General features: G+C 33.6%; 1 protein-coding gene across 1 annotated transcript; it reads left to right on the top strand.

Annotated features, from left to right (window-relative positions):
- The first annotated feature begins 101 nt into the window (after window positions 1-101).
- Window positions 102-24,519, top strand: LOC125670242 (H(+)/Cl(-) exchange transporter 7-like). Its single transcript, XM_048905318.2, has 23 exons — window positions 102-213; window positions 1,406-1,489; window positions 4,111-4,176; window positions 4,289-4,421; window positions 5,520-5,629; window positions 6,145-6,288; window positions 6,445-6,531; window positions 7,993-8,151; window positions 8,402-8,512; window positions 8,620-8,674; window positions 9,276-9,336; window positions 9,762-9,900; window positions 10,548-10,641; window positions 14,104-14,273; window positions 14,666-14,717; window positions 14,816-14,943; window positions 15,276-15,361; window positions 16,569-16,698; window positions 17,369-17,452; window positions 17,576-17,653; window positions 18,275-18,361; window positions 19,860-19,940; window positions 20,446-24,519. The coding sequence occupies exons 1-23, from the start codon at window positions 166-168 to the stop codon at window positions 20,542-20,544; spliced, it is 2,286 nt and encodes a 761-aa protein (XP_048761275.2). The 5' UTR covers window positions 102-165; the 3' UTR covers window positions 20,545-24,519.

Genomic DNA, 24,519 nt, shown 5'->3' with positions numbered 1-24,519 from the left:
TCTATGGTCTGTCAGATAATTGATAAAAGCCCAAGAGGCGACGACAATAAATTTTCTGTAGAATATCAACCAAATAGAGAACGAGTTAATTTACATTCGCTTTCATTTTCGGAACTAAATAAACAATCAGGAAGCAAACCTGAGATGATCTTCACGTGATTGATCATGGATTCATCAGAGACTACTCCATTACTAAGCAGACCAAACATTCCGGTATGTATCTATTGCAGTGCGAAGATTCAATATTGCTTTCAAATGTATCAAGCACTCCATATAATATTATATATAGTATAATATAGGCAGTAAAACTTACAAATCTTGTGTACATAAACTGTCATTATCATATGCAGTACACAGAACAATGTGCTTTTGTTTATACCATATTTCATAAGAATACTCAATCAAGTGGTCCATATTGAAATGTCATATCTATGCACAGACCCAAATTTTAATAGATCTCTTTAAACTTTAGGCATTTTTTAAACTTAATAGTGACCTTGATCAGTTTACCATGATGATCCATTGTGGAGTTTATTTTTAGAATATATCATGTGTCAAGCTTCTAAATGATATATTCTTTATTCCAAATCAGGGCCCTTTCAGGCGTTACAAGTAATATACATGATTAGTACACTTACACATAAGTGCGGACAAATTGCATTCAAAATATTCATTGTATTGTATTTCATCATAACACTGGTTTGGCTTGATTCAACAATATGGAGGGTTGGATAAGTATCTAGTACTTCATGTATGTAATAATGATGACTGTCGGAAGTAGTACCACTGTGTATCCTAATGCAGCAGGAAAATATAATCATATTGTTTGAGGGGGGGGGGGGGTGGTAATTATAATAATCTCTGCATTACAAAAGATACCATGTGACGATGCAAGATACTAATTACATGTAGGAGGGCCTTGTATTACAATACATTTGAAGCTGCTTATAATTTAACATAGATACATTGTATGCATAAACAGTAATACAGGTAGTATATATGTTAATTCGATCCTCACTTTCTCATTTAATATGATTAAATTGGTTATATACACAATGACATGTACATCTACATGGCATGTCTAGCTAGATTTATGCCCATGTAATTACAAACTCTTACACTCCATTGTTGAGGGGTGAATGTCTCCCTTTCTCTCTATCATCCTCTACAAAATTCAAAACATACACTTTTATTCAGCAAATCAAGCACTTTATTGTTGGCAGCAATGTAAGTGGAATGTACTTGTAGCATGCATAACATATGTACATTGTATGTTATTAGTCGTGTTGGATACCATTGTCGCAAACTACGGGTTATTCATTCATTCCATTCCACAATGGAATGAATGAAACAACAACCCATGGTTTGTGATGATGGTTATAGGTATCTAAAAATACATTTTCAGGTAAATCACATGTATGATGAGGATGAATCTGATTTTGAAGACAAGGCTAATGCAACAGAGAAGATCCTCTCTGGGGAATATGAGGTTTGTATCTGTATTTCTTTAGCTAATCTTAAACTGAGACTATAAAACACATGCTATTCAGTCTACTTTCAATGTTTTAATTCAAACTTATCATGTGTATTCTTAATTTGATTTGAACAATATTTTATTTATTATGAAGATCATGATAGGTTTAGGCAGCAGACATTGCCTTTATAGTATGTATGTGTAACACAATGAGTTTATAGTATGTATGTGTAACACAATGAGTTTTTGATTATTTTTAATATATACAGTTTGTGTATACATGTGTAACACAGCGAGTTTTTTTTATATGCTTTGTCTACAGTAAATAATAGTACTAACAGAATAATGTTTTTAAATACATGTAATTGTGATAGGAAAGAAGTAGAAGGAAAGTATCAAAATTATTAGTACGTGTATACTAAAATGGAAAGATGAAAGCACGAGATATTGTTTCAAGGACTGTGATGAAATTATCTGTGAATCAGAATACTTTGAGCTCACTTACAAGTACATATATGATAATTATCAAAATAAAAACATCCCCCCCCCCAATACTGGCATGTTGAAATACTGCAGAATTACCTTTGATTCTAAATCCACTATCTCCATAAAGTAGTAAACTCAGTGAAATGGGAATAGATAACTTCATGTCATTAACAGATTTGAAAAGACTACGTCAGTGTTCTGACTATGTTAGATATTTCAAACAAATAATGAAAAATAACAATAAGAGTTTCAAAAGAAGGCACCACACCTATTATATTAACTAAGTAAGTGTGTAAGGTTACTTGTAAATTTGCATCATTCCTTAACATACTGACACTGTATGATGTTTTACTTTGCAAATAATTGATTTATTGATGCGAGATTCCTTATATTGATTTATAATTCATTGCATAAAATTCAGATGGCAAGAAGTTGTTATGTAATTGTCCTCACTTGAGACATATAATTTATGATTTCAACTGAAAACTAACAACTTGTATACTTAGAATGATGAATCTATGAAATAAATACAGGGCCAAACACACAAAAAAAGATGTATAAAGCAGTAAATGAATATATTACATAAACAAAGAATATTCGATAATGAATTATACAATTTTCTTAAGGAAAGAAAGGCACTTAAAAATAAAATGAATAGATGTGGTGCACAAAGAATTACAAAGAAATATATTCATGTACCGAAGAGTTTTGTGATAGATGATAGAATAAAATAGAACCAAGAGGAAAGGGAATACATAAAACAGGAATACAAGTACTCAGTACAAGTAACCATATCTACTGTAATTACTGCTGTCTGCACCAATGAAATTTGGCAAAATGGACATCATCAGGCCTACTTCTTTTTTTTTTATTTATGTTGTGTGTGTTAGTTAGCTAACCATTGTGTGCATAATGGAGTATGTGTGGGTAAGATGTTGATTGGGAATTGCTGTAATTTGTAATTTGGATAAACTTTTAACACCATTTTGAATAATTTCCTGTCTGATAAATACTTGTTTAATTGATCACCACGTGTGTATGATATGAATTTTAATAACATTATCAATTTCAAAAAAAGTTATACAATTGAGTGTTTTATTCTCAAATGAAGACATTCGTTTCTCAAAAACAAATTTTGTGTTAGAGAAGTTTATCTTACAGTAAATGAAAAAAACTTGAATATAGAATGTCAATGTTACATATGGAGACTAGGGTTGAAAAATTAGAAAAATTTCATAATCGATAATCGGTCATAATCGAAAGAACTGTATCAATCAATGATCGATATAATCAGTATTTACATATAGTTAATAAATGTTTATTATTTTGGGGGTTATTTTTATTTAGTTTTACAGATATGTGCAGCATACACACTAGCTGATGTCACTGAATTCCCACTTTTCAATGTGGCGTCCACTCTGACTTTCCCCTGCACATGTCTCGATATAAAAGCGGGATTAACAGTCAGATGAATCTCGCATTAAATATTAATTAGTGTAGAGGCGACAATCTATTATGAAAAATAGAATCAATAATTGGAATCGAACAGCCAAAACGATCAACAATCGATTGTCGGCGACGATTGTTTCATCACTAATGGAAACAGGTCAATGTCATGACGTACTAAGAAATGAAAGAAGCAACAAACATTTAAATCATCCTAAAATGTTTCAATCTCAACAAAAAAGAAACCATAATCCTCCAATTTAAGAAACTTAAACTTCTGGGTAAAATGTAGAAATTCTTTACAGTTTAGTCAGCACTTGCTAGAACTTTATAAGATAATAGATACATGTACCAGTAATATGAATAAATACAATTATTAAGTTATTGTAAATCAGATTCGGTTGTTATTTATTTAAACTAAAACAAGCTCAGAGACTCGTTCCCTCTACAATACTTATTAACATGTACATGTATTTCTTGTTTCATTATATAGTCTGTCCTTGCGATATATTTTTCTCATTTGTTTATAATTTTTCCTACATTGTCCTTCTGGGCTCTGGATTAAAAATAAATATACTTTTATAGGTGTGCACTTTCTTGTGAACTCTAATACAATATGTAGATCAATAGAGCCAGGGACATTTATTAGGGTAAGTATGGTAATTATCCGTAGATTTCCAGTTCCAATTTGAGTTATATTGCAGAGCTTGGATTACGATGGATGTGAAAATGTGTTGTACCAGATGGAAGAGAAAAAGAAATCTGTCAGGGTGAGTTTCATCAGTGTTGAGGATTACTGAATTAATTACCTGAATAATCAGTATATTTTAAAATCAAAGGAACTGTTAAATGTGTTTGATGAATATCTTTTTTATTTGATAGGAAACCATGGTCATCGAGATGTTGAGGTGGCTGGTCATGTTTTTTGTCGGAGTTTTGACTGGGCTCGTGGCAAGCCTGATTGACTTTTGTGTTATTAAATCGACAGCTCTCAAGTTTAGTATTATCAAACAGTGTATCCTTTATGTTGTGTAGATTTCAAGTCGTATCAACATTGTGGGAGAATTGAATTCAAATGTGTGTCTTGATAATTTTCTTACTAATAAGGTAATCTTCTAATTTGCTATGATGACAACGGAAACATACTCTAAATCAAACATCTTGGTGATTCAACAGTACTTACTATAAAAACGCTCAACGTTCTGTGATATATTGATGATAGGCCATCCACAGTATACAATTATTTCATGCCTACTCGGGAAACAGTCAAAACTATTGTTCTGAGGTAGTGGCAAAGACCTGGGAAACTGGGCCATAGGCCGAGGACAACAGTTTCCCGCGTCTTCGCCACTACCGAGGGGCAATAGTTTTGACTGTTTCTCTAGTTGGCATGAAATAATTGTTTTATTACCTTATATGCTAATAAGGCAATAGTTTCTCACATGACCAGGAAACAGTTCATCACATGATTGGGTAATAGTAGGTCACATGATGAACTGTTTTACCCCTGCTCATTTTGTGTACCTTTCTCTGCTGATTAAAGTTGGAAAACAGAAAAAAATATGTAATATCAATTCATATAGTAGATTAGGTAATAAAACTGTATATTAAGGATTTTTAAGCTTTTGGACAGAAAAGTAAAGCCATCTTTGGCTGAGCCACCTGACGTGATCTGTTTCCAGAGACAGTCAATTCCTTGACTGAGAATCATTATGTTAAAGTCCTACATGTTGAATTATTTTGCACGTATGTGATGATTATGAATTATCTTTGAAAATATTTTTATAATCTTTTTAATTCCAAAAGGAAAGAAAACTTTTACATATCTAAAGAAGTCAGCGATGTAATGCATGCTATCAACTTTAACTGAATTTAAACTAATGAAGATTTCTTTCCTATTCCCAGATTGCCCAGGTTTTTGAAAAATATACTTTCAACAAAAATCCTTATTTGTACATGAGTACATGTGTGCATATTTCCTATTTGCATCATGCCAAATCTTCAGAATATCAAACAAGTATAGGTAACATAAATGTTCATGCATTTATTATTTTCATGCTCAGCTGAACATGCAGGTGTACATGTATTACATGATTTTTCTTAACAAGTAAAGATGTAGAAAAATGTGTGGATAAAGAATGTATGGAGATCCCCCTCCTTGTCTGGGTGGGGATCAATGGGGGCCTGGTGTTTGTTGCTGCAGTGCTGACAGCCTGTTTTGAGGTAAAATCACTAACCACTTATGATAATATCAGGAAAAAATACAAAACCTTTGGATTATTGTTAATTTTTATACTGGTTTATGTGCTGTTTAAAATTGTGGGCATATTATACTGTAATCCCACTGACTGGCCATCTGTCTGTATCTTTTTGGGGTTTCCCTTTAACCATGTACCATAACAGATTCAAGTGGTTTTATTATGGGATATGATAGGGTATGATTTTTAGTTATGCATGTAGGTTTCAGAGATTGAATCGGGCTCTTGAGGGTAAATGGTTCAACCTTGGCCATAACTTTTGAATGGATAGTGCCTAATTTTTCATATTGTACATGTGTATTCCTTGTGACAAGACCTTTCTTTGCATACCAAAATTTTTAATGTCATGACCTTGACCTTGGAGTTTGGCCAGCAGGGGCATCAGTGTTTCACAAACACATCTTGCTTTAGTGTCAGAGATGGTTTTACAATTACCAGTAAGTGAACATTTCAGATTTGTATATTTGATGCAATTTTCAGCCTGTGGCAGCAGGAAGTGGAATTCCCCAGATTAAGTGCTACTTGAATGGTGTTAAAGTTCCACATGTTGTCCGATTGAAAACCATTGTTGTTAAAGTCATCGGGGTTGTTTGTTCAGTGGCCGGGGGACTCATTGTGGGAAAGGTTTGTATCTCAGGACTTTTATACAACACCACTACTTCAAAGTTATATCATTTCAAAAACATAAGTAACTTGTGGGTTTTTTTGATAATGTCACTGATTTTCTTAGCCTGCCTATTATGGTGATTGCTAGATATGTCCAGTTCTGGATAATTACAGGAAGGACCAATGATACATTCGGGTGCTGTGATAGCAGCTGGGATCTCTCAAGGAAGATCAGATACATTTAGAAAATTTGACTTGAAGGTTAGAACCTGCATGATAGAGAAATTTTCACTCTTACCCATAACCCAAGTAGACAAATTTCAAACTGGGTAAATTTGAATTTTCTCAGTGGCAGATCAAGAGGGGGGTTACCCACTAGAACACTATAAATAATATCATAATTTTGCGAGACGAGCAATTCTCAAAAATTTACTTATTACATATAGAAGACTTAATCAATAAAGAATGATTTCTGAAAGTTATGTATTATTATATAAATATTGCATGTAGTTGAGGGTTACATTGAAAATTTTAACCCTGAGAAAACCATTGTCAACCGAGGCATAGCCTCAAGGGGTGAAAATTTTCAATGTTACCCTCAACTACATGCAAAATTTGTTTTATTATACTGAATGTTATATAAACAACAAAGCAGAAAAACTTGCATCTGTTGACATTTGATCAATCACTGCCATGCGATATCTGGTATATTGATGCGGGTATTCGCATTAATTTCAAATGTCGTCTAACAATCTACAATGAACTCTTCGCGCATAAATTTGACGCATGTGATAATTTTTTATAATATCACCCGTTGTCAAGAACTGTTACCCGTTGTTAGATACTATCACCCTGGAGCGCGTGCTTTCTGTTCTCAGAGGGTAACAATATGTTTTTTCAAATCTTTCGAGACCAATCAGATTCGAGTATTTTATATGAAAATATAATAAAAATAAATACATCATTGTATCCGTGCGAAAATAATGTCTTGCAAAATAAAAGTAATCTACAGTTTATACACCTATGAGCGCATCACTGATTTAAAGAGTCAGAGCATATTTGAATGAAAGATTTGCTATATATGTAATATAATAATAAGATTTATATAGCGCCGTATATAAAACAAATTACTCTACGGCACTTCACAAGGGTAAGAAGAGGAATGCAACAGTAAAACACAATTAAATGGCAGTATGACATAAAATCTTATATCTGTAAAAAATTAATTAATTATCAAAATGAAACACTATAATTAAGATCAATAGCTAAAAGGTTTTTTTTTGGGTTTTTTTAATATTACCTTTGTATTTGAATAGTTTGTTTACAGAGAGACATTTTTCTTTTATTTATATATATATATATATATATATATATATATATTAAAAGAAATAGAATAAACAGTACACAAAGTTAAAAATTTAACGCAAGCGCTTTCGTTTTATAATCCTCAGGCGTTACATTTTAAAATAGTTTTGAATTTTAAAAATTTTTTGAATTTTTTTGAATTTTCAAAACTATTTGAAAATGTAACGCCTGAGGATTATAAAACGAAAGCGCTTGCGTTAAATTTTTAACTTTGTGTACTGTTTATTCTATTTCTTTTAATATTTTATACCGGACACTGATTTTTTTTAAAAAACACAATTTGGATATATATATATATATATATATATATATATATATATATATATTTAAAGTGTCAAACACCTGTGTATATTATAGATATTTGAATTTTTCCGAGCGGACACAGAGAAGCGTGACTTTGTGGCTGGAGGGGCGGCAGCAGGAGTGTCTGCTGCTTTTGGGGCACCAGTGGGGGGAGTACTATTCAGTCTGGAGGAGGGAGCTAGTTTTTGGAACCAAGCATTAGCTTGGAGAATTGTAAGTAGTTACCAGTTAATGGTATCTGTTCAATGCACAGTTTTTTAGTAATATAATATTCAGTCTTGGAGCAACCATTCAGTAGCATGACACGCAATCAAGGCAAATCTTCGAGTTACATTACGATTTTTATTGCAATACTCTATGGACAAAATATAAACATTTTGAATGATCAATAAGTTTTCTTCATAAGACTTTATTTTGTGCATGATACTGATCCTACATTTAAATTCATGATTATGTGCTACAGTTTTTTGCCTCCATGATGTCTACATTCACACTTAACGTCATACAGAGCTACATTCAGGGGATTCCCTGGGATCTCTCCTATCCTGGGTTGTTTAACTTTGGCAGCTTTGATGTAAGTTCTTTACTTGTTGTAAAACTCCACTCTCCCTCTTATAATATCTGTTAAGATGGACATACCCCACATTCTAATTATTTACTCTATTTTTGTGTACTTTTCAGACAACAACATACTCTGCTTTTGAAATTCCAATTTTCATATTAATGGGAGTATTAGGTAAGATAAGAAAGAAAACTATTGAATAACGATGTGAAAGATAATACTGTACTTGTAAATAATGTAACTGGATTCATGAGAAGTTGTTTGTAGCAAGTATTTCTCCCCTTCCGAGAAGGGCGACATATTGTTTTGTGTGAATTCTTCTTCTGCTACTCATACAAAGTTTGTCTGGGCCATAATTTTTTTGTCTTTTGACATAGGCCTTTGATGGTTGGTATGTGGGTATACCATGATAAGACAGTGTGTTGCGTGCCATTTTTGATGACATTTGACCTTCAGCTTTTATGTAAAGGTCAAATAATAGAAATTTTTAGGCATTTTTTTGGTCCGGACTATAACTTTTTTGTCTTCACATAGACCTTTGATTTTTGGTTTGTTGATAAGTTTAATTTACTCTCATGTGTTCACAACACTGTTCCTTGGATGAAGCCTAGCTCATATACATATAGGAGACTGCTATGTTCTGTAACTCTTAATTTTCCACTTTATAGATGATTCCTAAAAATGTTTAAAAACTATGGAAAATGGAAGAGGAAACGTCAGTTTTAGTGTGCTAAAACAATTCTTCTTAATTCATTTTGATGTCATTATTCGACAGGTGGACTTCTTGGAGCATTATTCAACAAATTCAACTATATTTTAACCAAATTCCGGAAAAGGCAAGTGCTTTATTGATGTTTTGAACCAATATGTTACCAGCTAAGTTCTATTGGCTCACAATGTTTAGATTCTATAATTGTGTGTGTTCATATCCAAGCAAATTTACCATTATGTACTTCTGTGATATACATGAAGGTTTTTTTTTAAATAAAACAAAACAACATGTGTTTAAAGTATCCACCTCAGTTCTAGGTTTGTTCATGCACCAATTTTTAGTGGATTCATTTTTGCAATAACTTCATTGTCCATTGATTATGAGAATTTATTTTTGTGATTTTTGAAGAAAAATCTTTTTCAGTAATTCAGCAAGCAATATATTTAAAGTGCCATATTTTTTGGTGGGTTCAGTCTCACAGAATTATGCAAAACCAAAATTCTCACAAATTGAATGTGTAATTTTTAAAATATTTTTTTCACCTACAAGGTATATAAATCAGAGTCGAGACCAAGTGATGGAAGCAATGATTGTAGCCATCATCACGGCCACTGTTGGGTACTTCTCCCTGTACTTTAATAACAACTGCAGTCCAATGTTACATAACCAGGACCCAAACAGTGTGCAGGTATTGTAGAGTCAGTAGATGCTGGTCACTGCCTTCAATCACTTCTTTCATTTTTCAGGATTTATATCTCCTTTACTGGTACATGTAATTCTGTCTCGCATGTTTAAGCAGGTAAAGAAAAACTCTAATCTGGATGTTGTGCAATCAGAAACGTTGCGATTTTGTCACCAAACTTTCAATTCTGTTTTAAGTAAGTAAATTTTCCATATGCTGGTTGTTGACTAATTGGTATATTTTTATCTGGTACCAAGCATGCCAGGGTTAAGCAAGTTCCACTGTATTTGCACCAGTATAATGGCTCTGTTTCAGTAAAAGTAATGGTATCTACAGTCATCCTATTCACATATATCCTTCAATTATGAGCAAAATAAAGTATGGAAATTGAATATTTTTATAATTCAAATTAGTTACAATGTATTTGAACTCTCTTTGCATCGTCAGTATTACAGTATATGTAACTACATAAAATTTATCCATCACCTAGAAGATTAAATGGCTTCTTGTTATAGCTGAACAATAGTGCTTGATAGATAATTAATTTAAACAGTATTTCATTATGAATACCATAATAAGGATTAGGCAGCAGGCAGCATCTATAGAAGCCTTCTCCTTGATAGATAATTAACTTTGTGTTTGGTTTATTTCAGTTCTACTGCAATGATGGGCAGTACAGTTCCACAGCCTCTATCTTATTTCAGTCACCAGAAGATAGTGTCAAAAGTCTTTTTCATGAATCCAAAGGTTTGTCAATATTTTGACATACATACATACCTTAATATGAACTGCTGACATCTTTTTTAGCTCACCTGAGCTGAATGCTCAAGTGAGTTTTTCTGATAAAAAATTGTCCATTGTCTGTGGGTGTCGGCGTTGTCGTTGTTGCAAACTTTTCACATTTTCATCTTCTCCAGAACCACTGGGTCAATTTCAACCAAACTTAGCACAAAGCATCCTTGTGTGAAGGGCTTTCAAGTTTGTTGAAATGAAGGGCCATGCCCCCTTCAAAGGGGAGAAAATCACAAAAATGCAAAATTAGGGTAGGGTCATTTAAAAATCCTCTTAAGAACCACTGGGCCAGAGGAACTGACATTTACATGAAAGCTTTCTGACATAGTGCAGATTCAAGTTTATTAAAATCATGGCCCCCTGGGGTAGGATGGGGCCATAATAGGGGATCAAAGTGTTACATGGGAATAAATAGAGAAAATCTTTAAAAATCTTCTCAAGAACCAGTGGGCCAGAAGAGTTGACATTACATGCAAGCTTCCTGACATAATGCAGATTCAAGTTTGTTCAAATCATGGCCTCCGGGGGTAGGTTGGGGCCCCAAAAGGGATCAAAGTTTTACATAGAAAGATATAGGAAAAATCTTTAAAAATCTTCTTTTCAAGAACCATTGGGCCAAAGAAGTTGACGTTTACATGAAAGCTTTCTGACATAGTGCAGATTCAATTTTGTAAAAATCATGGCCTCCAGGGGTAGGTTGGGGCCACAATAGGGACTAAGGTTTTACATGTAAATATATATGGAATGTCTTCAGATATGGGCCAAAGTGACTCAGGTGAGCAATGTGGCCCATGGGCCTCTTGTTAAACATTATTCCCTCTCAATAGAGTTCCAGAGATATATTGTGGATTCCTTAATTTGCAAGTACGTAAACAGGCAAATTCGTTGTTCAGCATCAATTCACGAGGATGAAATATTGTGAGTTCTACATTATGAAGGAATTGAGATTGATATGAATAAGTGGCAAATAAATTAAAGTGGGACTTTTTATTTCCCAAGAAAGGCTTCTTGTGAATTAACACAAATATTACGAGGGCGAGTCAATAAATTATTTCCGGTTAAGATCCACCTCTTCTTTTTTGATGTAATTGCCCTCTAGTGTGATGCACTTAGACCAACTGTGTTCAAGTGCCATCAGCCCAGAACTGAAAAAGTCAGGGTTCTTTCCATTGACCCAATCCTCAACTGTCATCACAATGTTTTCGTCAGACCCTAAATAACTATTAATTCATACCCGTTTCGCTCTACAGCATCCATTGCAACTTTGCAAGTGTGGACTCTCGTATTGTCTTGTTGCAGCAAAAACCTTTAGAGAGTTTACCTCAGCGTTTTTCACGGATGGTGGTTCTCAGCAGGTCTAGCAAGTTTGCATAGTACACTCCAGTTATTGTACTTCTCTTGGGTAAAAAGTCAAACATAATAACGCCTCTTACATCCCAAAATACTGTGGCCATCACCTTGCCAGCAGGTGGTTGCGTCTTGTCCTTTTTTGGCCTCGGGGACCCGGGCCCTACCCACTGACAACTCTGAGCTTTATTCTTTGGCTTATAATAATGAACCCAAGTCTCATATACAGTCATCAGATGCAAAAGAAAATCATCTTTTGACCTAAAACGCTTCAACAAGGCGCTGCATACTGATGCTCTGGTTGCCATTTGCCCATCGCTAAGGGATTTGGGGACCCAATGGTCTGTTAGCTTGTGCATACCTAAACGATCATATAAGATTGTTGAAATGCTACCATGTGAAATGCCTAATGCCTGCGCTATTTCTTTCACCTGATTTCGCCTATCAGAGTATACTAAATCCCGAACTTTCTTACGCATTTCTTCATCGTAGGCATCCAGTGGGCGTCTAGACCTGGCTTCATCTTCTAAAGACGTTCTACCGCGTTTGAATTCCCCTACCCAGAATTTAACCTAAGCATAAGATGGTGCAGAAGACCCATAAACATCGACTAACTCACCATGTATTTTGTTGCCTGCTTTACCTTTTAAATACAAGTACTGAATTATAGCACGGTACTCAACTCTAGAAGAAAAGCATGGCATCACTAGCCATGTTTGACATTCAATATCTTATAAGAGAATGACTCGATACGCGTGCAATTTTGTACCCAGGTATAAAACATGTATTGAAACAAGGCATGAAAATTGTTACTGTCTCGGTCAATCAGAAAAGGGAAAGGCTGGTTACTTATTGACTCGCCCTCGTACCAGAAAGATCTTGCTTACAATACACATATCAACACTTAGCACAAGTTACGTCCCTTGTCCGCCATCTCCCAGTTAAAAAATTGTATTTCCCTATGTTGGCCTTTGTAACTTTCTGATCTGCAGCTTTGACATTTGTTATTTTTCTATCAATTGCAGTCAACTACAATAATGTCTCATAAACATGTATGAAAACTTAATAATTAGCTATAATTCACAGTAGTGACCTCTTACATTTGGTAGGGTGAAGAAGGAAAACTTAGCTTTTCACCGATTGACCTTTGGCTGACCCTGCAAAGGGACGTAACTCACGTAGAAGTGTTGATAGTCTGTATAAAGATCTACTGTAATTTAAGTTGCTATTTATTCACACACTTGAATTGTGAGTTGGTTATAATTGTGTGTGTTTGCAGTTTTGTATAATATTTAACCCCATTGCTTATTTCTAAACTAGCAGGAATGATACCAAGGTCTTAATCTTGTTGGTTTTTAACATTAAATGGCAAAGGTCAAGGCGGAGGGGAAATTCTGAAATTCCTTGTCCACAAGGCTTTGAGTTTTTGGTTCCCAGTTTCAATTACACTTGCAGGAATGCTATCCTGGATGAATCTGTTGATTTTAAAGGTCAAAGGACAAAGTCATTGGAGAATGCTTTTGAATATCCTATTTTGAAAGACACCCCACTTTAGAGAGCCTTGTTTTTTCAAATATCTTATTTAGTAATATTGGTACTTGTAGTTCATAAAGTTTTACTAGTGAAAAGGGATTTCAGATACATGTATATCAATGAGGCACTTTACATCTTCTTGCATTGGAGCCTCATTGGGAGTAATTCTTTAATTTCTGATATCAGTTCTCTTCACACCTATTTTCAAACAAAGGTCTCAGTTTTGATCTGTATTTGACATTTAGGAAGACCTCAAGGAAAGATAATAGCAAAATAGTAAAAATACTGTGGTCTTCTTTTCCAGAATAACTGTGCCTGTATTATCAAAACTTTTGATTTACCTTTCTTATATTTGGTAGAATAAAAAATCCATGAAAGGTCATTAAATTCTAATTCGTGTTATGGCAGAAATTGTTTCGATAAATAAAATTGTTTTGCTATGATCAAAGTGAAATAAACATTGTTTGAAAAATAATTCTTGGAAATTGAATATTGTATTTGGGATCACTTAAATAGAGGCCTTTTCTGTCTGTGTAGGAATGTATTCACCGTCGACCTTGATTGTGTACTGTCTGTGTGTGTTTCTGCTGGCCTGTTGGACCTACGGACTTTATGTGCCCAGCGGTCTTTTTATTCCTAGTCTCTTGGTTGGAGCTGCCTGGGGAAGACTTGTAGGAATCTGTCTCAACTACATCTTTCCCAATGAGGTACATCTATTTCTTTGGTTAAAAAAGAAAAGAACACACAAACATTGTAAACCAACTTTATTGTTTGAGGATGCAAACTAATTTTAAAACGGAGTAATAATTTTTGTGTACCATAAGCATTATGTGTAAATAATAGCTCACTCGCTTGACACCTGTCTTCTTGGACAGGTTTCCCATACGCAATTCACAAATTAAAGCACATGTACATGCAGTAGCTTAGTTATAATTGTAGGTTTAATGTAGGTTTTATCTCCTTTAGCACTTACAGAATAATGATATTACATGTATAATTATTTTATACATATATTGCAGATATTTTCTAAATTTATGATACATGTATTATGTAAACTATATAGTAGTAATAGAATATAAATATCACAATTTCATTCCAGGATTGGGTAGATTTTGGAAAGTATTCTTTAATAGGAGCTGCAGCACAATTAGGTTAGTATAATTTTCAGGTGATATTAAATCATGCTCTTTATCTTCTTAAGCTAATGTTTATTTCTTCAAAGTTTCTGTATCTGTAATTAAACACATAGGTGGCATCGTCCGTATGACCATCAGTTTGACCGTCATCATAATGGAGGCGACAGGGAACATTACATTTGGATTGCCTATCATGATTGTACTCATTGTGGCCAAATGGGTTGGAGACATCTTTAATGAGGTTAGATAATTGAGGACAATGTATACAGGGAAATTTTCGCCCTATGTTATTTTTGCCCAGGCATATTGAAAAATGGTCTTGTCGCATTTTTAATTTGCCCAAAAGCATTTAATAGTTACTACTTTAGGATGATGAGTAAATTAAAATTAGTCCAGTTTAAATTTATTCAATATATATAATTTAAACATATTTTATTGATAAACTCAAAAAGGATCCGGCAACAGGCATAGCCTATGTAGACCCTCTCTTAGAAATATATGTAACTACTACTACCATGACTACTATTTTAAAAATCATTCCAGAGCAATTCTGAAGTTCTTTTTGATTTACAGGGTATCTATGACATGCATATCCACATACAGGGTGTACCTCTTCTGGGATGGGAGCCATCTTCAGTATTAACAAATTTATCAGCTAGGTATGTCAAATCTAGCATAGAGGACTGATGGTGATACTGTATGAGCAGAATTCTTAGTGAGGATTTCATTTTAGCATTATTAGCGAGAGTGATGAGATCGCTAAAATTGAATATCGCTAAAAATTTAATTCATATAGTAGGTAATAGTTACCTTTCCTGGAATAGTAAAGTTGCTAAAATTAGCTTTTATTAAAGTAATATACATGTACCTGCTTTTATGGGAAAATTGCTTTTGTGTCTCACTAAAAATCCACTTACACAGTATGACATTGTAGCACAAAGCATACTTAAGGATCATTTTGTGTGTTTATTTAGGCCGTGCTGGGACTGTTTGAGCTACAAATATTAGAGATGAACAGAGTCTGATTTATGAGTTGAACTGTCTCCGACACTTTGAAATGAAATAGGCCACAATTCAATTCCTCTATAGGTGGAAATTATTTTCTAAATTTTGTACTTTAATTTCATGTTTCCTGCTGGCCCTAATAAACAGAGAACTCCAGATAAGTCTGGGGATTTTTAATTATTACAAGTGTGTATATTGTTTGACTTCATTGACCATTATTGATGATCTAGCACAAATAATAATCATACCGTACAAACAAACAAATTTTCATCATCTATAACCTATTCTATTCAATTTGATAAAGAATTATGCTCTCCTTTCACTGCTCTTTACTGTATCCAAATATTGAATTGGGATCTGTCCAACATCACAGTTTGTCAAGATGCCAGAATTTTCATATGTCCAAAATAAACATTTTACTAATAATTCTAGTAAATATGAATTAGATCGGGATCGAGATCACAGAAATTAACGAGTGGCAAAGGGAGATCAATTTTCTCCAATAAAATGAATGAAACGGGCTATAGGTGGATGAAAATTCACTAGTTTGATTAATATGTGTAATATTATCAATTTAGTCAAACAGTTTACACACTTGAAATGACTAAAAATCCCAAAGGTTCTCTAGAGTTCTGTTTAGTAGGACCCTGATAAAAGATTAATATAAAATGAAAGGTACCAGAAGTTATAAGTCATTCTCACTGACATGCATACTAGTACAAGATTCAGGTGTCTAACAGAAGAACTGACTTTACAGTCTTACTTTAATATTGATACAGTAAATAATAGCATCTGATAAAAAACATTGAAGAGTCTGAGACCATACACTACTAATTTTGTTTTGTTTTTTTCACAATAAAGGGAGGTCATGAGTCACCCTGTGTCTGTGTTCAGAATGAAGGAGTCTGTGGGCAGGATCATGGAGGTGCTCAAAACCGAGACGCACAATGGCTTCCCAGTTGTGGAGGATCATAACCCAGATCTGCAAAATGTAATTGTGTACACATGTCTATTTCTACCTTTTCTCAGGAATGCAATTTTATACAAATTGTTACAAATAATAAACTGAATTTGCATGTCTGTTAAAGGTAATTTTTCTTGGAAATACATTATAGCCCAATACTGTATGAAATAACTTTTTAGAAAGTCTTGATAATTAATGGGGAAAAAAACTAACAAATTCTATTATTATGTTCCTGGAATTAAAGATTCATGGGCATACATTTATGAATTTTAGTCTGCATCTGTCAGTTTGAAGCAGAACACATTAACACTGGTGATACATTCTGATCTATGATTGAGAGGGCAATGATATTTAGTGATTAGTATTCCTGTGACAAGGCCTTTTTGATGGCATCACATCCGACATTATACAGAAGTTTAGATATTTTAGTAAGAGTCTTGTGCTATTTAGGAGAGGTAATCTTTCATACAGTAGTTCATGTTATGGGTATTTGCTGCTGTAGGTTGTTTTATCATGGAGGGCAATGGTGTTTCACACAAACACATCTTGTTTTATGAAGGACTTCAATAAAGGTTTTTGAAAGACTATACTCTCCTGCAACTTTTCCCACTTGCCTGATATTAGACAGTGAGAGTGGTGTGCTAGTGATTAGTAAATAAATTTGTTTGAAAGAATGATATTTTTTAATTTATTTTAGTCATCAGAAGATGAAGACATGTCTTTTGGAACCTACAGGGGAATCATTTTAAGATCACAATTATTAGTTCTCTTAAAACAGAGGGTGAGTAAAAGTAAAGGCATGCAATTGAATATATGTTGAGACATCATGTTTTGTTCATAATTATTTATGAATTTTAAAATGATAGGAGTGTAATGTCTGGTATTTTTACTGAATTTATTTTAGGTCTTTGGAGATAATGAAGCACATGGTTTGACAACAAAAGATTTTAGAGATGCATATCCAAAGTTTACTCCAATACGAGTAAGTAAGAATTACTTTAGCTTGTACATGTATTGGAGAGATGGTTAAATGAACAAATTGTCTCTTACTCCTGGTAAAATATTAGAAGTTCATGGCTCCTTACAAGTGGAGATAATTGGGAAACAATGAAAATTGGAAGGGAGTGTTTAAAAAATTCTCCTCAAGAAACACAGGACCAGAGAGCAAAATTTAAAAGAAAGTTTCCTTTTTTATACATATAATGAAAATACCTTTGGTGATTGTTTAAAAGATTTTCATCATGAATATATCTTAAAAATTCTAAAAACTACAAATTGTCATTGACAAATTTATATTCAAACATCCTCATGTGAGGATTCTAGTTTGTTCAAAGCATGATCTGCAGGACCAGGGTGGGGCCACAATAGGGGTTAAAAGTTTTGTAACTGACAAGATTATGAAAAAAAAAAATATCTCCTCAAGAATGTTGCAGCAAATTCATATATTATAGTGCAGTGGTTGAAAGTTTTAAACTATTACTTAGTATCCCAAACTTATGTGTTCATCTATGTATGAGCAAACCAAGCATTATGGTCTATGGGCCTCATGTTTCTAGGTCAATTAAGAGGATGAATAGCCATTTATGTTATCTATCTGTTGTAGCGAATTCATGTAACACAGTATGAACGTGAGAATTGTGAGATGAACTTGGAAGCCTATATGAATCCTGCAGCATATTGTGTCACTGATGTAAGTATTTTATTCATATTGTATAGATTTCCACTAAAAAAACAACACCACCACCCCAAAAAAATATATAAAAAAGATTGGTAAATTAGTACATTTTAGAGTTGTTGCTTTGCACTTTTTGTGGATTTGAAGTACATTGGTAACCAGATGTAGAAACTTAATCTTCAGAAATGACATACATTGTACAGGTATTTGTGTGAGGGAACAAAATTTATAATTTCATTATCCTAACATTTCTGACTGTAGTAGGTATGTTACACATGTTTAATCAACTCGAGGTACATCCAAACATGAACATCAGCAAGAACAACACATAGATGATAGACCTTCATCAAAGTCAATTGATTTCTTACCTGCATGGATAAGCAGCACATAATGACCACTTGTCCCTCAGAATAGGGATGTCCTAAGCAGCACTTAATGACCACTTATCCCTCAGAATAGGGATGTCCTAAGCAGCACTTAATGACCACTTGTCCCTCACAATAGGGATGTCCTAAGCAGCACTTAATGACCACTTGTCCCTCAGAATAGTGATGTCCTAAGCAGCACATAATGACCACTTGTCCTTCAGAATACAGATGTCCTAAACAGCACTTAATGACCACTTGTCCCTCACAATAGGGATGTCCTAAGCAGCACTTAATGACCACTTGTCCCTCAGAATAGTGATGTCCTAAGCAGCACTTAATGACCACTTGTCCCTCAGAATACAGATTTCCTAAGCAGCACTTAATGACCACTTGACCCTCAGAATACAGATTTCTTAAGCAGCACTTAATGACCACTTGTCCTTCAGAATAGGGATTTCTTAAACAGCACTTAATGACCACTTGTCCTTCAGAATAGGGATTTCTTAAGCAGCACTTAATGACCACTTGTCCTTCAGAATAGGGATTTCTTAAGCAGCACTTAATGACCACTTGTCCCTCAGAATACAGATTTCTTGAGCAGCACTTAATGACCACTTGTCCTTCAGAATACAGATTTCCTAAGCAGCACTTAATGACCACTTGTCCCTCAGAATACGGATTTCCTAAGCAACATATATAGTGCGTTCGAGACTGCTGTTCTTTGCATGAGTATAAATTCCTGCCGATCCCGAATGTCGAGTACGCATCCTGAGAACAGGTTCGAGGTGCAAGAACTCACACCACCTCTGTAGGTAGTGTGGTCGAAGAAAAAAAACATGTTCGTGTGCACATGTTCTCATCATTCACGATTCTTAAGAATGGAGCACGAAAACAATGGGAACAGCAATCTCGAACGCACTCTTAATTAATGATTACTTGTCCCTCAGAATATGGACTTACTAATTTAATATTAAGAAGCACTTAATGATCCTTTGTCCTTCAGAATATGAACTCAAAGAAATGGGTAGTGGCTTTTGCTGTCTAGATGTATAACATTAAAAATTGTCCACACTGCTGCCAAATAACTTATCTTCTTAATATGAAATTTTATCTTTATAGGTTCTTAACTCATGATTTTCTTACAGAATGCCTTGTTTCCAAGGATCTTTAAGTTGTTCAGAGCCTTAGGCCTCAGGCACCTTGTGGTGGTCAACAAACATCACCAGGTATGAGTATTTGAACATCAGATACCACTGATGTTATTATACTACAAATCATTAACTCATTTTCATCATTGATTGCAAATTAATTCATGTTTACTTTCAATAACTATTGTGTTTCAATGTTTCAATACATGTACCATTGTTACAAACCACAGGTTATTGTTTCCATTCATAGAATGGAAACAATAATCCATAGTTTGTGACAATGTTCCTGTGAACCATGCATATTTTACTGTGATGGATCTAAAGGGAGTATTACAAAGGTTGCAACATTTCCCCTTTGGCTGAAAATTTTTAACAATAAAATACATTGTGGGGTCTGCAATCCCTCCTCTTTTTTGACAGAAAGTGTATGATCTTTTGACACAATCCTCCCTCCCCTCTGAAAATTTTAACATGCTCTTGATGGACCATGTAGATTTGTATGGGATTTTTTAATCACTATATACAACTAAAATGTAGGCAGATATACATTTTACTATAAATATTTAATGATTCTTTTCAACAGGTAGTTGGCATGGTAACAAGAAAGGACCTTGCAAGATACAAAGTTACGAAAAAGCTTTGGAAAGTCAGCGTGGAGGAACTGGCCATTTCAACACAATAATCTGATTGGTCTGTGTTTTAATGATGAATATTCAGAGAAATTTTAAAATGTATGTTCAGATCATCAGTGAAGTTTCCTCATTTCATATGTCACAACTACAAAAGGTCAGATATGTGCAGTCTATAATGAGTACACATGTGCATATATTAGATTTGACATTGTAGACCTGCACATTCCATAACATATTCAGTGTTTGTTCCTTCTTTGTACAGTATTTATTGTGTAGCTCACTTTTTATGAATTAACATTTTAAAAGTTTATACTTGTTTCATCTTATCTACTCAGTAATTGTCAAACTTTTGCGATGCAAATTCTTCAAGTGAAGAGTTTTGATGTTGTTGCATTAGAAATATAGAAGTGTTACTGAGATGAATATCATTTAATATTCATAGTCTTGATGAAATTAAGGTGATTTTGATTGGCTCAAAATTTGTTTGATTTCAGAATCAAAGAAATCCTTATTATGACTTCATGTTATGTATTGATATGTTGTATGAATTTGAAACTCAAATCATATCATGTTTTATTATTTGAACTCAATGTTTTGAAATATTTGAATGGTAAGGAATAAATTTATCATATTTTTCATTGGATGGAAGTATACCACAAAAAAACAAAACAAAAAAAAACCCTTGAAAACTTTGCATCATGCACCATTATGCAGTTTTCTGGGTGTTTTTTTTTTTTCATGGTATACTTCCATCCAACAAAAAAATAATCACTTCATTCCTTAAATCAGTATAATGTGATATTATGACTTGATGAATCTCAGTCTGTTGAACTTTGTGTTTTCTAATGATCAAATTATCAGAATTATTGTATCAGAATCTGCATGGGTGAAGATTTTTGATAAACTGATGGTGGTCCAAAAAGTATGTCCACTCTCACATAAAAAACCCAAAGACATGTTGATGAATAAGATTATGTCATAACCTTTTTCTAAAAATTACATGAGTTTTGTTTACAAAAAGGGAGTGATACTCATTGTATTACAGTAATTAGAGTACTTCAAACAAAGAGCATATAGGTCACATGACAGAGACCATAGTATTGTGTTAATTTCATCAAGATGGCTCTGAATTTTTTACAACAAATCTTGTGAATGACACACATGCAGTACATCAATCTTCATCTTGGTCACGTGCCAGATACATTAGTGATAATTGTGTCTGTCTATTATTGATGCCAAGTACATTAATAAAAGTATGCTAAATCAGACTAGCATCTAATCTCATAAAATTACAATATTGTTAAAGGTTTGAAGTACGACATTATGAATCCATGCTTCTGTACAAACACTGTTACAGTAAAATATCATTCGTCACTTTTTCAGAACTTTTAAAAAGTCTTGATGCCTGAAAAAATTTCTCTCTGAAGTTTATAAATGCCATTAAAAGTTTCAAGTTACTGCCGGAACACCATTTCCCCTCAATTTTATGGACACTTTCACCATTTGATAACCCTATAAAATTTCCAGTTTCTTGCAAGATTATTCTAAGCAGAAGAAAATTAAAGACTTGACAGATTTTTACACTTCAAATTTACCAAATCTTTAGCAATATTTCCAAAAATGGGTGATAATATATGTATATCAGTTTGTTATTAAAGTAAAACGGAACTGCTTCTTGATAAATACCAGCTGACAACCTGGGAAGGAGGGGGCCAGACTTGTGAATACACCTAGTCTACATATTGCAGAAATCATTGTTCTCTGTTTTGAAATGTGAATATTTTAAAGTGCAAGAAAATACAGACCTATTGTGTAATTCAACTTGACTGAAATTAACACAAGAGAGATGGGGGAGGAGGGTTGTTTGGCTTAATTATTTAGATTTCCATCAGCATCTTTATGATATTATTTCTTTTTGTCATAAAGTTAATGACACAATATGAAATAAAACCAAGTTTAAGCTATGTGTTTTAATTCACATGCCATGCAATCTAATTAAAACCAGACTTCTTAGATCCACATTGTATCAGCAGACTCCATGTCACATTGTATCAGCAGACTCCATGTCACATTGTATCAGCAGACTCCATGTCATGCCGATGCCATTATAAATACATGTATAGCAAAATAGATCTAGTACAGATCACATTTATAGATTTTAATTTTATCACAGATCTTCAGTTCAAATATTTAAGCACTACTGTCAAAATATTGATAGTTTTGTAGCCCTTCAAAAGCATTAAAAAATGAATAATGTAATAGTTAAAGAGTTAATGTAAGAGTTTAACCTTTTCTGCTCTACTGACCACAGATCATCATTGCATTCACTGCTTCAATGAACACAGATCACCATCACAAATTTTGTAAATTTATGATTCCCTTCTCTCTGCAGAAGTATTAGGGTAATGGCCATCGCCCTGCCGCTCCTGCTCCAATGCTTTTGCCCCCTCTTATTTCTTGCATCGAGTTTTTAGTCCTTGGCAGCATTTACTTTTGAGAACTCATATTATAAATAATTAGAATAAAATGGTGTTCTGGTAATAACTCCAAACTCTGCCTATTGGCACACAAAATGGTGGCTGTCTACTACATGTAGTTATTGTCATGATATAACCAAATTGAAATTGGATGGTTTTTACCATGGTTATTTTGGACTCTTTAAATCAAACATGTCAACAACTCAAGTTATCAGAAAAATTTGTCATACCCCATCCCAATTTAATTCATTTGATAACAATTTCTTAAATTTATTTCAACATTTTGATTTGGAGTGTAAGAATCAGCATATATTTTGAGACAAAATAAAACTCACCAATAAAGTTTAACATTAATTCTTTTAAAAATATGACTGTCTGCAGACTTTATGGACAGTCCATGTATAAACATGTACTCAGATCTAGCTTTCTGGGTGAAAACAAATTGGGATATATGTACCAATTTTTTCCCTTGAGAGCTGTAGTTCTGCTGTTATTAGCTACTTGGTTGAAGAAAAAAATATTGATAACTGCATAATTAAGAATACCAGTGATTTTTTAAAATGTTTATAAGCTTGGGCATTATGATTTCAGATATATGTATTACCTATAGCAGTGTTCCACCAAATAGGTGGTTGTAGTTTGAATATTTAAAGATAATTTTGGTTGTCTGTGTTGTGTTGTATTGCTTCTTTAAAACAATTCCATAGCTCAACACAAAGGAAAGAGCATATTTATCATGCTGCTGATAGTTACCATCCAAAAGAGACAAGCAATGGTGGGTTTTTTTTTTGGGGGGGGGGGGGGGGGGGGTGTCGCATAAGGTATCTCCACTGGCCTGATATCATATGCATTAGTACATCATTGGAAATTGCCATTCAGAATGTGTTGTTGGAAGACTTTGAATGCACTAGTATGAATATGTATTTATTTGATTTCATTATTTTCACTACTAACTGTAATTTTGCAGTATAACATTGTAAAGCTGTTGTTTGTATTCCCCATTTCCATGGTGCTAAGAGAAAGAGAGTCCTGGTTTTTTTTATCTGAATGGGTATACTGGGGATGTGTTTAAACTCAAGTCTCTTCTTTATATAGTGTGTAATCAATCAGACTTGTACATTATCTACTTATTTATTGATGAAATTGAACTAGAACCATGGATTATATCACAAATTATGAACTTGCACTTTATACTCTAAACATTACTGCAATACTTTTCATTCTTAAAACTACATGTAAAATTGTGTATCTGACATTAATCATTTCATCAGACAGTCATATACCAGTCCAAACGCTGATATAAGCCATTTAAAAGGTAGAACTACCCACAGTAAATGTAATTATACAAATGGATGTTGTTCCTGTATGTATACATATATATACTGCAATTCTAGTCTTTCAATTGTGGATAATTATAATCATGACTATAAGCATGTGTTTTACAGTGTAATATGTGTATTGTATGATACATTACATTTTACATAACAAATGTTGCTTTTTATACATTTGATGACTGTTACATATGAATAAAAATGAATTACAACCATG

The sequence above is a fragment of the Ostrea edulis genome, chromosome 4 (assembly GCF_947568905.1).
Source record: "Ostrea edulis chromosome 4, xbOstEdul1.1, whole genome shotgun sequence".
Taxonomy (NCBI): Eukaryota; Metazoa; Mollusca; class Bivalvia; order Ostreida; family Ostreidae; genus Ostrea; species Ostrea edulis.
This window is presented reverse-complemented; position numbering and strand designations above follow the sequence as displayed.